General features: G+C 43.0%; 1 protein-coding gene across 2 annotated transcripts in view; it reads right to left on the bottom strand.

Annotated features, from left to right (window-relative positions):
- Positions 1-222: 222 nt before the first annotated feature.
- The window catches only part of LOC108106747 (zinc finger protein 423 homolog), a 31,410-nt gene continuing 18,337 nt past the window's right edge, over positions 223-13,295 (bottom strand). The window contains exons 1-4 of one of the 2 annotated variants that reach the window (XM_017213986.2): positions 7,407-8,044; positions 5,578-6,005; positions 3,928-4,070; positions 223-3,849 (exon numbers count right to left, since the gene is read on the bottom strand). In XM_017213986.2, the coding sequence (XP_017069475.1) occupies positions 843-3,849; positions 3,928-4,070; positions 5,578-6,005; positions 7,407-7,500 (3,672 nt within the window). In that variant the 5' untranslated portion in view covers positions 7,501-8,044 and the 3' untranslated portion in view covers positions 223-842. Of the gene's footprint in view, positions 3,850-3,927; positions 4,071-5,577; positions 6,006-7,406; positions 8,045-13,295 lie in introns of those variants that run through there. The other variant, XM_017213985.1, reaches the window with a different exon arrangement.

Genomic DNA, 13,295 nt, shown 5'->3' with positions numbered 1-13,295 from the left:
ATAAAAACGGAGAATAAAAGACACACTTCTTATCAGATTTATATACCAACCCCCCCCTCCCTAACCACACCACCCCTCTTCTAAGTAAAGTCATAAAATATATCACGCGTTTTTGGTTTCAACTTGTGTTTGTTTTATTTACTAAATATTTTCCTTTGTTTTCCTTTCTTTTTTTTCCAGTTTTTTTTTATGCTACACATTAAAAATGTTTTTGGTGCTTATATAAGACATAGATATTTTTGTTTTAGTTAGTTACATGGTTAGTTATTGTTGTTGTTGTTGGATCGTGTAATACATTATATAAATACTGAATCAGAGGCAAGGCCCTATATAACATACAAATCTATAATAGTTAAAATCATAATCGAAGATAAATAGCTGGGAGTCGAATCTTTGAAAAAACTATCACACACAAATGCTTTCCTTTTTCTTTTTTTTTTCGTTATTCTTGTCAAAAGTTTCTACGAGTACACTAGGCGTATGTGTTATATTGATTATGTTTGACGTTTACTTAGTTTATGGATTTTTATGCAAAGTTCGATTTATCTTGTATATATAATTATTTATATAGTATACGGTTAATACTAAACTGTTCCATTTGCTTTGTTCTGATAAGTGGCAAGATCTAGTAGTTTTCTGGGGCCCAAAACTTTGGAGTTTTCACCAACGGTTTTTCGTTTATAAAAATAAATATGCTAAACGTTCGAAATATCTTCGGGGCATTGTTTTTAAAAGCAAAGTTTGGAAACAGTCTTTTAAATACTAGGCAGCCCTCTAAGTAGGTTTTCATCATCTCATCTTGATGAGTTTCCGTAATATTTTTCTACTTTTCCAATCATTTTTCAAGCGCTATTGGTCGACCTTTCCAACTGCGACCCAATCTCACTTGGACGTGTCTCGTGCGGCATTTGTTCTACTTCGATGTATTCCTCCTCCTCTGGATGATTCTCAGGCTCATCCTCACCTCCAGCAGACTCCACTGTATCCGTTTCGTACAGCTCTTGCTTGACAATCGTGGGGCTTCTCACTGGACTCTGGCTGGGTGAACTGTTCCGAATGGTGGGAACCTCTACCTTTGGCACAGGTGGACGTGGTCTCTGCTCGTGACTCCTTTGATGGTGTTCCAACTCAGCTCGGAAGTAGAACTTCTCCGGGCAGATACTGCAATCATAGGGCCTCGAATGAGCTCCATGCTCACCCATGTGGTTGAGTAATCCTCCAGGTGCGGTGAAAACAGCCGAGCAGATATAGCAATTGAAGCCACGCTGTTCAGTGCCGGCAAAGGTATGTTCCACCAGGTGTTCCTGGAGTTTCTGGGCATGTGGCAGGATCATCTTGCACAGGTTGCAGCGGTTCTCTACGAAGGCCGCGGTTGGAGCTTGTAGAGATGCTGGTGGCTCAGTGTGCTTGCCACGCTTTCCATTCAGATTATGTTTGCGGCAGCATTTGTCGCAGAGCTTAGCTGGTCCTTCAGTGGCATCGGGCAAGGGCTCCAAGCACAGGGCACATACTGGCTCCTGCAGACTGCCACCACTCGAGGAGGACTTCGTGTGGAATTTGGCATGTAGACTTAGCTCAAATTCCGAATGCAACGTCTGGCGGCAGCAAATGCAGGCTAATGGCAAGGATGCCCCATCACTGCCATGTTCTGATAGATGAGCCCTGAAGGCAGCCACATCCTCCAGCGGTTGTCCACAGTGCGAGCACTTGCCAGACTGTCCAACCTTGGAGTGCTGGAGCTTGTGCTCGGCCAAGATGGCTGGTGAGGGGAACACCTCATCGCATATCAAGCACTTGTGTTTGCCCGTCGAATTGTGGCAGCTCTTCATATGCTGCTCCAGTTCTGCCCGAGACTTGAAGTTGCCAGCACAGTAGGCACATCTCAGACTCACTCCGGTCTTCAGATTGTGAGCCAACTTTCGATGGGAGTGGAGTTCCGCCTCGCTGCGCAAATCCTGTCGTTCGCACATTCCGCAACTGAAGGTGGCAGTGGTGGCACTTGGTGGCGGTGGCACTGCAGTGGCCTGTGGCGTCGGAGGTTGAGGGTTTCCAACTCCCTCATTGCCCGAAGGCGATGTGGACTTGGCGGCATACATCTCCATCAGATAACGCTGACTCAGACCGTACATCAGAGCCGGGTGCGGGGAGGTTTGGGGCTTCAATGCATTGGTGTCCACTTGCAAGGGGCTGTAGAATTTGTTGCTCGAAGGTGGTGGACCTCCTGTACCTCCTCCTGCTGGTCCTGCTCCTGCAGCAGCTCCTCCAAACAAGCCTTTGAATGCCACATTGTAGTCGATAATGCTACTGTTGTTGTTTGTGGCAGCCGCAGCCGCCGCCGCTGCCGCCAAAGGAGGTAGCAAGGCATTCACATAGAGACTGCCCATATTGGGTGAGCTAGCCTCCTTGTCCTTGACACCACCACCATGCTGACTCTGCATGTGACGGTCTAAAAGAAACTCCACATGGAAGGTCTCCGGGCAGGAGGGGCACCGAAACTGTCTGGCATGGGCGGCCAAATGGAAGTGCATCTCCAGTTCGGAAGAGCAAACTGCTCGGCAGAACATGCACTGCAGCGGATTAGTGGGAGCATTGGAAGTGGCACCCAACGCGGGATGTCCGCCCAGCTGATGACGCGTCTTTACATGCACATGGAACTCGGCATCGGACCGGAAGAGTTCCAAACAGGCGCTGCACCGCAAGAGTTTGGTTTCCTGACTATGGGCACAGGCCAGATGAAGCTGCATGGCCATCCGGCTCTCACACAGTTCCGAGCACAAAGAGCACTTCAGCAGGGTTAGCACATGCTCGGATAGCAGATGTTGCTGTAGATCCTCCGACTTGGCAAAGCTCTTGCCGCAGGTGGAACTGCAGTTGAACTCTGACCCGGTAATGAGGAAGTGACCCACCACATGACGTTCGAACTCGGATTGCTCCGGGAGACTCAATCCGCAATGTGGACAAACTAGTTGCATTCCCTCGGCAATGTGACTCTTCAGATGATTCCTGAAGCTCTCGAAATCCGGCAATCCGGCGTTGCATTGATTGCAGAAGAAGACACCAGGCGGGGCAGTGGGTGGTGCCAGTTGGGTGTGGGTCTGGGGATTGGGTGTCAGTGGCCGCCTTTTGTTGCTGCTCAAATCCGTGGGCAGATCATCCTCTGCTGGACGCGTTTCCCTCTCCGGACTTCCCAAATCCGGTTTAATTTTTGGCATATCCAAAGCAAGTCGCGGACTGAAAGTGCCAGCGGTGGCCAGGCGATTGAAGTGTTCATAGTAGGAGTTCGGGCTGCTCAATCTGTCCATGTGAGTGCCTCTCATGTGCTGGAAAAGTCCAGCAATGTTGCCAAACTTCATGGTGCAGTACTCACAGCTCAGCTGGAAGCCTTCGCCCTCTTGGACTGGAGTCTTCACAGCCTGCGGTTGCTCATGTACACTCTGGAGATGGGCATTCAGTTGCTCCAGACTACTGAACTCCGTGACCTTGGGGCAATAACTGCATCGTAGTAGAGGAGTGGGAGTGGCTGTGGTGGTAGTGCCACCCACATGACTACTTCTCGATCTCTTGGGGAAATCCAATCTGCTTGGACTACTATCTGAGGCCAAAGCCAAGGCATATCTCCTTTTTTGCAGGCTGCCATTACTAGACACCGAGGCCGAGGCAGATCCCGTGGATCGTGGACTGTAGTTCAGGGCATTAGGATTACCACCAGCTGCCAGGATGGCTGCATTCTTCTTGTGCTTCTGCATGTGAGAGGTGAGAGCAGCGGCTGTATTATAGCCCCGGTTGCACATGCTGCACTGGAAGGGCTTCTGGATGTCATGGGTCTTCATGTGGATCTTCAAATGGTCACTAAAAAGGAAGATAATAAGAACAAATATCTATGAGTTAGTTGAAAGTTTTTAAATTTTCCAAGACTTCTTAACTTACCTCCTGGAAAAGGCTGCCTCGCAATGTGGACACTTGTAGTTCCGCTCGTTGGTATGCAACTTCTTATGACGATCTCGGGAACGCTTGTGCTTGAAGAGCTTGGAGCAGTATTCGCATTTGAAAGGCAGGTGTTCGGCGTGGCTCTGGAAAAATGAAAATACACAAATTTGGAAAACCCCATTAGCATTAAGATAATCTGAGCAATTAGCCAGAGGACGGCCCACTAGGCTATTTGAAATTCTTAGAAGAGCACCAGACAAGGCAGCGTCAACTGTCCGTCTACCCCAGTTAAAAGTTGCGATGACAACGATGACGACTACGACGACGACTCTGACTCCTGGCTTGAATTTATAGATGCGTCAATCTGAATCTGAATCTGCATACCGACTGACTCGGACTCGGACTTGGACTCGAACTGAAAGGCCCAGACGAGTAGGTGTTTCGCTTGCGACTCGTGGCTTGTGGACAAAATTCATCTAAATGCGCGACGCCACTTCTTTTCTTTTCTTTTTTTTTTTTAGCAGGCTAAGGCAGAGCAAGGGGCAGGTGCTGAGGTTGGGTCTTAAACTACACCCGCAACCGGTTCGCTTTTTGGGTTCTTTCAGCGGCAGCCGGCTTTGAACTTTGAGAGCGGCAAAAGCAAAAAATTAGCCCATTTGTATGCAGCCCCCCAGCTTTGGACTGCCTTAAAATTGCACAATATATGATGAGTTAGCCGGGTTAGTCGCATCCAGAGACCGCAAAAAACAAAAAACTTCTCTCGTGTTGGTTATGGTTTTTTAAACTGTCGCTGTCCAATCATCATCGCCATCAACAAACATCCCATAAGCTCAAAGACTAGAATCCGAAATCCAAATTCCAAACCGTAGCAGCAACCCATCCAGGCGCTAGGATCAAAGCCGGAGAGCTACATGTTAGACCCTGGTTGACGATTAAGATCGCTGCTCGGTAGTCCTAAACAGCAGTTGCAATTGGGTTAACAAGTTGCTGATGTCATGGGCGGTGTTGGCAGCTTAAAAAGCATTTAAGCCGAATTAGAATCATGACCAGACGGGGGCATGTGGGTGAACTGCGGTGTCCACAAAGGCTGCGGTCTTTGATGTTCTTTTTTAAGATTTCCGAAAGAGTGTTAGATGAATGATAAAAAACATGCATGTTTTGAATAATACACTTGATTCTAATTTGGTTGATTAAGGATGTTTGTTAAGGGAAACATAGAGAAGGACATTCAGCCTACTTCAGATTTGAGAAGTATTTTAAATTGCGGTTCTCTCACTTTGAACATACAAATTAATCTTAAATTCAATACAGAACAATCTTTGCCACTTTCATTTTCAATTAACAAATGGAAAACCCAATAAACCTCCCTTTCCTAACAAGAAAATCAATGAAGCCACCGCAAATTGTCAATCAAAGCTCAGCCTTGAATGCCAGAAAGGTGTTCTAAGCATCAAGGAGTCTGTCACCTAAGAGGTTGAATGTCAATCAAGGGAAGACACCCATCTCTAAAAATGGAATAAGCTCCTTACCAAGCAAGTCAAGATGGTAATTAAGAACTTTTCCCAGCCACCCACTTGTGGTCGAGTCACCACCCACCCTTCAGCTGGAGTTTGCCCTGAACTTTGAACCCTTTCAATTTTGGTGACTCACCTGTACATGATGCTTCAAGTAGCCAAGACGTGGAAATGTCTTGTCGCAGAACTGGCACTGATAGGAGCCGTCGCCGCGACTTTTAATCCCCTCCCCTGTCAACTTATCAAACTTGGAGCCTGCTCCTGTGGATCCCGCACCTGCGGTAGCTCCCATTTTGGCTTCCTTATTGATTTTGCGCAGCTTGTTGGCTATTTTCAGCGCCTGTTGATGATGATAGTGATGGTGGTGATGATGATGGAAGTGCGGCAAACGTTTTGGCTTCGGTAACTCATCGCCATCGGTGCCACCATTTACTTTGCCCTCAGCTGGATGATCCTCGTGACCAGCGGTGTTGGGAGCGCCAGGTAAGTGGTGGGAATTGGGTGTCATTGTGCCGTCAGAAATGCTTGGGGAGTAACTGGACGATGTGTGGGTACTGTACATATCTGAAAGGAAAAAGGAAGAGTTTATGATTAGTAATGAGGATTATAGAGATGGTAGATCAGAATGGATGTAAGTTGGATTAATACTTTAAATTATTCTATGTTTTCCCATGTATCTACTCTACATCTGTAGAACGAAGTTCTTATTAATGTTTCTTCTATCATGGGAAGCTATTTTTCTTTTTATTAGAGTAGATTCCGCCTTATCGAGTGGGAGGCAGCATCCTGATTAGCGGCGCTTTGGGGGACTTGGACAGGAAATCAACGTCGGCTATCAAATGCTGGACACGGAATTAATTCAATTAGCCTGGGGGCAACATTTGGTGTTGACCAGACGACGACACCCCATTCCAGTGGGCTGTGAAACTGTAAGCGAGTCTCATGCAAACTAATTGCGCTTTGTTCTTGCTGCCGTTTTAATTACAGGCCCCAGGCGCATCCATGAGGGTCACTTGCTTGATCAACCTCCTCCCCCCCCTAGATTCTGGCATCTATCACCACGCGCCAAGTGCCGATGTTCACTTTCCCGTTTTTTCGACAACTTTTAATTAAGTCCAATTGCTTATGATCTCCGTCTCTCAGTCTGTCTGTGTATCTCTTTTCGGGATAATGCTCTGGGTCGGGGCAAAGTGGTGGTGTTGCCTCCTCTTGTCTTGTTTAACCCTCCGATCAGTTGAACTCTGATCTGTGGTCTAAGTTTTGTCGCTCTAATTGAGAAACATCAAGCTGATGCATCAGGCCACTTGACTCACTCATACGTCTTGATCTTTGGGGTTAAAGAAAGTTGTAAGAGATTTTAACCCATTCGGATTTGATTGAAAAGTTTGGTTTGTGGTCAAGAATGGTTTGTGGGGGTAGGAACGTCAAGTGTCAAAGAGGTTGAACTGATTGGAGAAGATTGATGGAGATTTTCTAGGATTTATGATTGAAGTTGAGATGCAAAAATATTTGGGAGACATTGCAATTTGGTTTGTAGAGTTTGAAGACTTTTGAGGAAAGAAGAGCCTATTCTACTGCCAAATTTGTTTGGCATACCAAAGTTGGAGGTCTTTGAATGCATTTTTTAGTAAAGGATAATTATGTTCATTCAAAAAATTATTTTTATTGGGAATTCTTTTGTAAAGTCTTCTTAAACGTGATCATTTTTTAGGTCGAACTAAAATGTTGGCATACCGTCGGCATTTTCACTTTAAATTATAAATGCTTTTCTCTCACGCTCTTGGATTTTAAACCTTTTTTTAAGCCTTTCCTAAGAAATAAACTTTAAAGTCTAAGTTCTTAAGAACTTTTAAGTTTTTAGCTATCTTTCTAATTGGAGAGTTTTGGAGATTTCTGTCCTAACCGGTGATCTTTCATCTCCTTCTTTCTTCTTCAATAAGCACCACCACAATCGCTAAAAATTACCGTTATTGGATATCTCCTTGGTGGCCTGGATCTTTTCGATTAAATTCTCCAAACGCGAACTGGGACCGCGATATAACATCTTTAGGGCCATCATATCATGGCATAATCTTGTCTTCCTTTTCCTTTTTTGTTTTAATTTTAACTTTATTCAACTTTAAAATTCAACTAAATTCGTTTTAAGAGGCACTTAAGCTGCACTTTCTTGACAAACACTTTTAGTTTAGTTAAGTCCCTTGCTGCACCAAAGGATCATTATATTTGATATGTTAATGTATGGATTATAGCTTGGGTTGTGTGTTTATTTTTTTTTTTATAAAGCACGAGGCGCGAGACGAAGGACGTCCAATTGCCGCGAGCACCAAAATGTGACTAAAATCAGAGCCGCAGAGCCAAAGGCCGAGTGCCAAAGAGCCCAAAAGCGAGAGACAGAGAAAGAGAGCGTGAGGCAGGAGGGCGATGAAAGGAGAGGGCGACAACTAGGCGAACTGGTTTTTTCGCCTTTGTGTGTATGTGTGTGAGTGTGTGCGTGCCTTTTGGGATTCTCAGCAGCCAACAAATGAGAAGCAACAGCACACAGCGAACGTAATTTAAATGGCGCCCCCACCACACCCGCACTAATACACACGCACGCTTTGCACACGTAAATGGTCGAGAGTGAGAAAGCTTCGTATGTATATAAGCACCATACACTGATATCCCGAAGTGAAAAGCCGAAGAAGTTGCTTTCGTGGGCGTGAGCGAGATGGCGCCAAACGTACAGTGAGCAAAAGAGAGAGGGCTAAATCATCGTATCTGCTTTGGTGTTGGTGCTCCCCCCAGTCTACACATAAACTTTATATAAACATATACACTCCCACCAATACACACAGGGGCTGGCAAAAGGCGGAGCATGGGATCCAATGGGTTAACGCAATCAGAGGGTCCCCTAATGGGTTAAAGGAGAGGGACTGCGGGTATGAATGGGACAGCAAATGCGTTTTATATTTTATTTATGTCCACATAAAAATGTAATTTACCCCAAAACGTCAGGTGATGATGTGATATTTCACTACTTTTTGTTCGTTTTCCTCTTTTTTTGGCGTTTTTTTTTGGGGTTTTTTTATTTTGGCGAGGATTGACTTTGACGGAGGAATTAACTTTTTTGGGTTAATTAGATGCTATGAGAATGGAAAAGTTGCCCAAAGCTAATGATTTAAATATGCATAAGGGCTATTGAACGTCAGCAGGCTAAAGTTTAATAAAGTTGAATTAAATCTTATATAAATTTGGTATAATACGAATTTTGTACTTAGTGATAAGATTTAAGAAATATTTTAACATGTTTAAGATATATTCGAGTTAAGAAATGATGTTAAAGCCAAATTACAAAGGAATACTATGGTTCATATAAATTCAATTAATAACCCTTAATATCCTCCCAACCTTAGGCATACCTCTTCTTGAGTTTTCTCAGTTTAAATCATACTTTCAACTTACTTTTGAGATGAAAAGGCAGACTTACATATATGGTTTTATTAGGAAGCTCTACAAACACAGAGGATATTTTGGAAAACCTTTTTAATCGTTGAAAATTGTTACATTTTAAAGTTAAATTTATTTGCAATTCATATAAATTGAAGTCCAAATAAAAAACAAGACTAGACAAAATCATTTCCCCAATCTAAATTATCCCAAAAATGCCAAGAGAGACAAAGAAATAACATTTCAAATCCCATTTTAACTTTATTTTCTCTTCTCAACTATTTTGACTAGAACAAATTGTGGTAATTTTTACACATTTCCATAAAACCCAAGGCTAGCCCTGAAGGTTTTTGTGTAAATGTCAATTTTCACTCGTTCCCCATATGAACACATATGAACATGACCGCAAATCTACAAAACAAACAAAAAATTAAATTCACGCCAAAAACAATGTGGGGAAAAAAAGAAAGTCAAAAGGTAAAAACATGTTTAAGCCATTAGCGCGAACCCGTCAATGTGGCAAGCAAATTGTTGCCAAAAACAATCGAGACGCCAGAGGATATAGCAGGATATGGCAGGACATCGGTTGGCCAGGACGAGGACTGAACACAATGCAGTCACTAAAAGCCAAATTAATTATGCATGCAGCGGCGGGAGTGACAGCGCTGGCAGGAAAAACGGTAGGAAAATGCAGCAAATAAAAGCTCGCTTTGTGCGAACTGTCAACAGCAAAAGTTCACTTAGGGAAATGTAAAGTTATTTTAAGTTAAAAATTACAAAAGATTCTGTGCTTGCAAAATTAAATGGAATTTGAGTTTGGGTTATGAGGGATGAGTTAAAAATTAAATTAAACAAATAATCATAAGAATGAAAAAAACTGAATTTTCCTCTTTTTATAAAACTTTTCCAAAGATAAATAAATAAATGAGTTAAAATACATTATAAACTCATATTGTTAACAATCTTTAAGGAAAACCATCTTTTTAAGGTGTATCTATAGTTAAACTTCCCACTTTTCACCTGTCCTCCCATTCTTTTCAATCCAACTCCCCCGTCAGCTGCCGTAAAACTATTAAAGCAATTAAAAAATCACTTTTCACTATTTTAGCCCAACTCCAACTTTTGTTTCCTCTTCTTTCCCCCTGTTTGTTTTTTTTAACTTTTTAGTAACATTTTCTCTTAACTGCCATTGGTTGCAGATTATGTTGGCCAATCGCAGAGCTCTCTGCCGGCGCATGCGTTGCTGTCACCGCTTTTTGTTTTTGCAACAACAACAAGGAAAGCCAGTACATGAGCTGTACATGTAGAAAGAGATGGCTATCGATGGAGCTGTCGATTCGGGTTTCTCGGTTTTTAACAGTTAGCTCTCGATTTGCTAATTGACATCGCCAGGTTCGTTGTTTGAGTCTTTGGTTTGAGGTTAGGCAAGAGTTCGTGATTTATTCAGGTCTCCATAGTTTGGGGTTTTTTTAAAGGGAATATTAGGTTGTAAAGATTAAGTTTAAAGATATGATTAGAATAGAGACAGACCTTGTTTGTTTTTATTTTGTTAAATATTTTTCGGACAAACATTAAAAAGTGATTATCTTTAAAGACCAAACTCGACAAATAACAGTTAAGTAATAAGTTAAAACTTTGTAAATTAAAAATACATTTAATCATTCATTTTAGAATAACCCCAAACATTTAATAAACTTAATTGATCTAAATTATTAATAAATACTTCCCTAAAAGCCCAATTAACCAAAAAATCAATCTGTCAATTCTTCAAAGTTTAAGCCTCTCCTTAACCATTTCCTTAACCTTAACTCATTTGGAAACATCATTGTCCCATTATGGCAATGTTCAATTACAAATACTACCAATTAACCTAATAACGGAAGTCAAAAAAGCTTTAACCTTTGACCTCCCTCAAAAAGGAACATTGTCAGCGTCGTCAGAAAGACGGACAAAAACCCACAAAACGAATTTATCAAACGAGGAAAAGCCAAGATCAAATTGCAATTAAAGTTAATTTTCGCTTCTTACATTTTTAATGACACGACACGAAGAAAGTTTTTCCGTTCGACAAGAATTTTCGTAATTGTTACAGGGAATCTGGATTTCCTATTTTAAATTCTAATTGCCCTCAGATGTTATTTTTCTGTCCAGGAACGTTTACCCCCATTTTGGTCTTTTGGAAAAATCAACTTTCGGCTGAAAAATGGTAAAAGTTCTCAGTCCGCTCGACATTGAGCCACTTTAGTCCTCCATCTCCGGTGTTAATTACGTTTGAGTGACAGTTTTCTGACAGCCCACGACAAGTGGGTAAGCTAAGGTTGGGCTTGGGTCTGGGTTTTTGGGTGGTGGGTGAAAGGGTGTCGTTTTGGACCAGGTAACTTTTGTGTCGCCCAGCTTGGCTGCCCCGATCCCTTTTTCCTGTGCATTTTTAATGCGCGGCTAATGCAAAGTCAGGCCAAAAACTTTTCACCGAGATTTGCAGTTGGTCAGCAGCAGCCAGCAGGACCTCATGTGTCACTCGTTGTCCTTGATGTGTATGTGTGTGTATGTGTTGACAGCCAAAGGGTTTTGCCAGCGCCCTCATGCATAATAGATAAATTATAAAAATATATATGCTGGGGAGTTGGGTTAGGTGGGTTGGTGGAAATGTAGAGGACCTGTCAGCATGTCATCCATTGTCCTGCCGGCAGCCTAAGTGTCCTTTTGTTTCAGCGCATTTTAAATTAGCCATTCTCGGTAAAAGTCACTCAAATTGTCACTTTGATGTCCTGACAGCTGCCCCAGTCTCTAGATTAGCAAAAAAAAAACATCATCGGTCCTACGTCCAAGCCGAGGTCCATGTGTCTCCACAGATTTCCATCTTTCGGTGATCTCATTCCGGCTCTAACGGCACAATTAATCAGACGCCTGAGGACACATTTAATTAGAGCCACAATCACTTGGTGGTCAAGGCCAGGCCCAAAAAAAAAAAGGTTTGCTTATGCGAAAGGATATTCCTTTTTAATGAATGTTGACATTTGTGGGTTTATGTGAGGACTCAGAAGTAACATGAAGTTAACTTGGTAAAGATTGATGTTTTAAAGTTAAAACAAGAAAGGAAAAGGCACACCAAGAACTCTATATATCTTAATATATAGATTTTTAGACTTAAAGAAAAGCAAAGCCTTCTTTAAGGCCCTCTCCTGGTGGTCACGTTAGCCTTCCTAAGCTACATCTTCCTTTGGGAACCCAACTGCGTTACCCTCCACCCCATTAGAGACAACTCTTAGACATATTTACCAAACAAACAATTATCCTCATAATCTGATTTCGATGATGACCCCTCTAACTCTCTCTCTCTATCTATCAAGCATATTGTCAAGTCATGCCCTGAGATGCTCAATGGTCCATAATGATGATCCTTTCGAATTGCATCACAGACATATCTCGATCTCCAATCCCGTCCACCAAGTTACTCAATGAAAAATGATGTTCCTGAATGGATCCGAATGTTTGGCTGGAGATTTGTCTCAATTGCGATCGAGGCGCTGACACAAATCAATCAGACAGAGTTAGCAGGTAGAATGTGAGGGATCAGTCTGGTCTGGGATCTTGATCGCCTGTCAAGGGGTAATGATGGCTCTGGCGACGTGTCGAGGGCGTCATGCGGTGGTTAAATCCGTTTTTGAAAAGGGTTTCTCAAAATCGATTTCGCTCTGCTTGGCTCTGACCAACCAACCATAATTGACTTTCGCACCTGTTTTTGTGGGCTCCCTCTTTCTCTCACTCTAAAAGTGGAGACCCTCCATCATTCAACCGCAGAAAGTCGACGGGGAAAAGTTGGGGAATCTACACAGTATGGGGGCAATGAGCGATGGCACGTGCTACCAGTTTTGTGGCTAAAAACTGGGAGCCAGAACAATGCCCCACAGCTGCCACTCCTAAACGGTCTTTGACCATTCAACCAACCATCTATCCATCCATCGCACGCGTGCCTCAGTGCCTCATAAACTCAGAGGGTTAAGACAGAGTCCAGAAAAAGAAAAAAAAATTGAAATGCATTGCATTGAGTTTGGAGGGCAGGAAGGGAAGTGAATGAAGTCCAGAAACCAGATTAACATGTCCGATTGCCACATCCGAGGTCTTTTGTACTTGCCCCGATTCCGGTCGCTGATATCTCTGGCAGAGCTAACAATTCCACTCGGAAGACGGAAACTAGAACTTCACGGCGATCCAAGTGCCATGATAACGGTACGAGGGTTAGGGGTTCGCTTGGAATTGGGTTTACGACACTTTTTTTTTCCTCATGAGCTTCTGGTTTTTGTTTAGTCCCGCTGATGGTGATAATAATCATAAAATAATTTTATTGCAAAGCCAGTTTGTGGCTTACTTTTGGCATTTAACTAATAACAGTGGGGGGAACTTGGGGGTGAATGCTGAAGGAGGCTG

Source organism: Drosophila eugracilis, unplaced genomic scaffold, assembly GCF_018153835.1.
Source record: "Drosophila eugracilis isolate 14026-0451.02 unplaced genomic scaffold, ASM1815383v1 contig_81, whole genome shotgun sequence".
NCBI lineage: Eukaryota > Metazoa > Arthropoda > Insecta > Diptera > Drosophilidae > Drosophila > Drosophila eugracilis.
The sequence above is the reverse complement of the archived record's forward strand: the minus strand, read 5'-3'. Positions and strand labels throughout refer to the sequence as shown.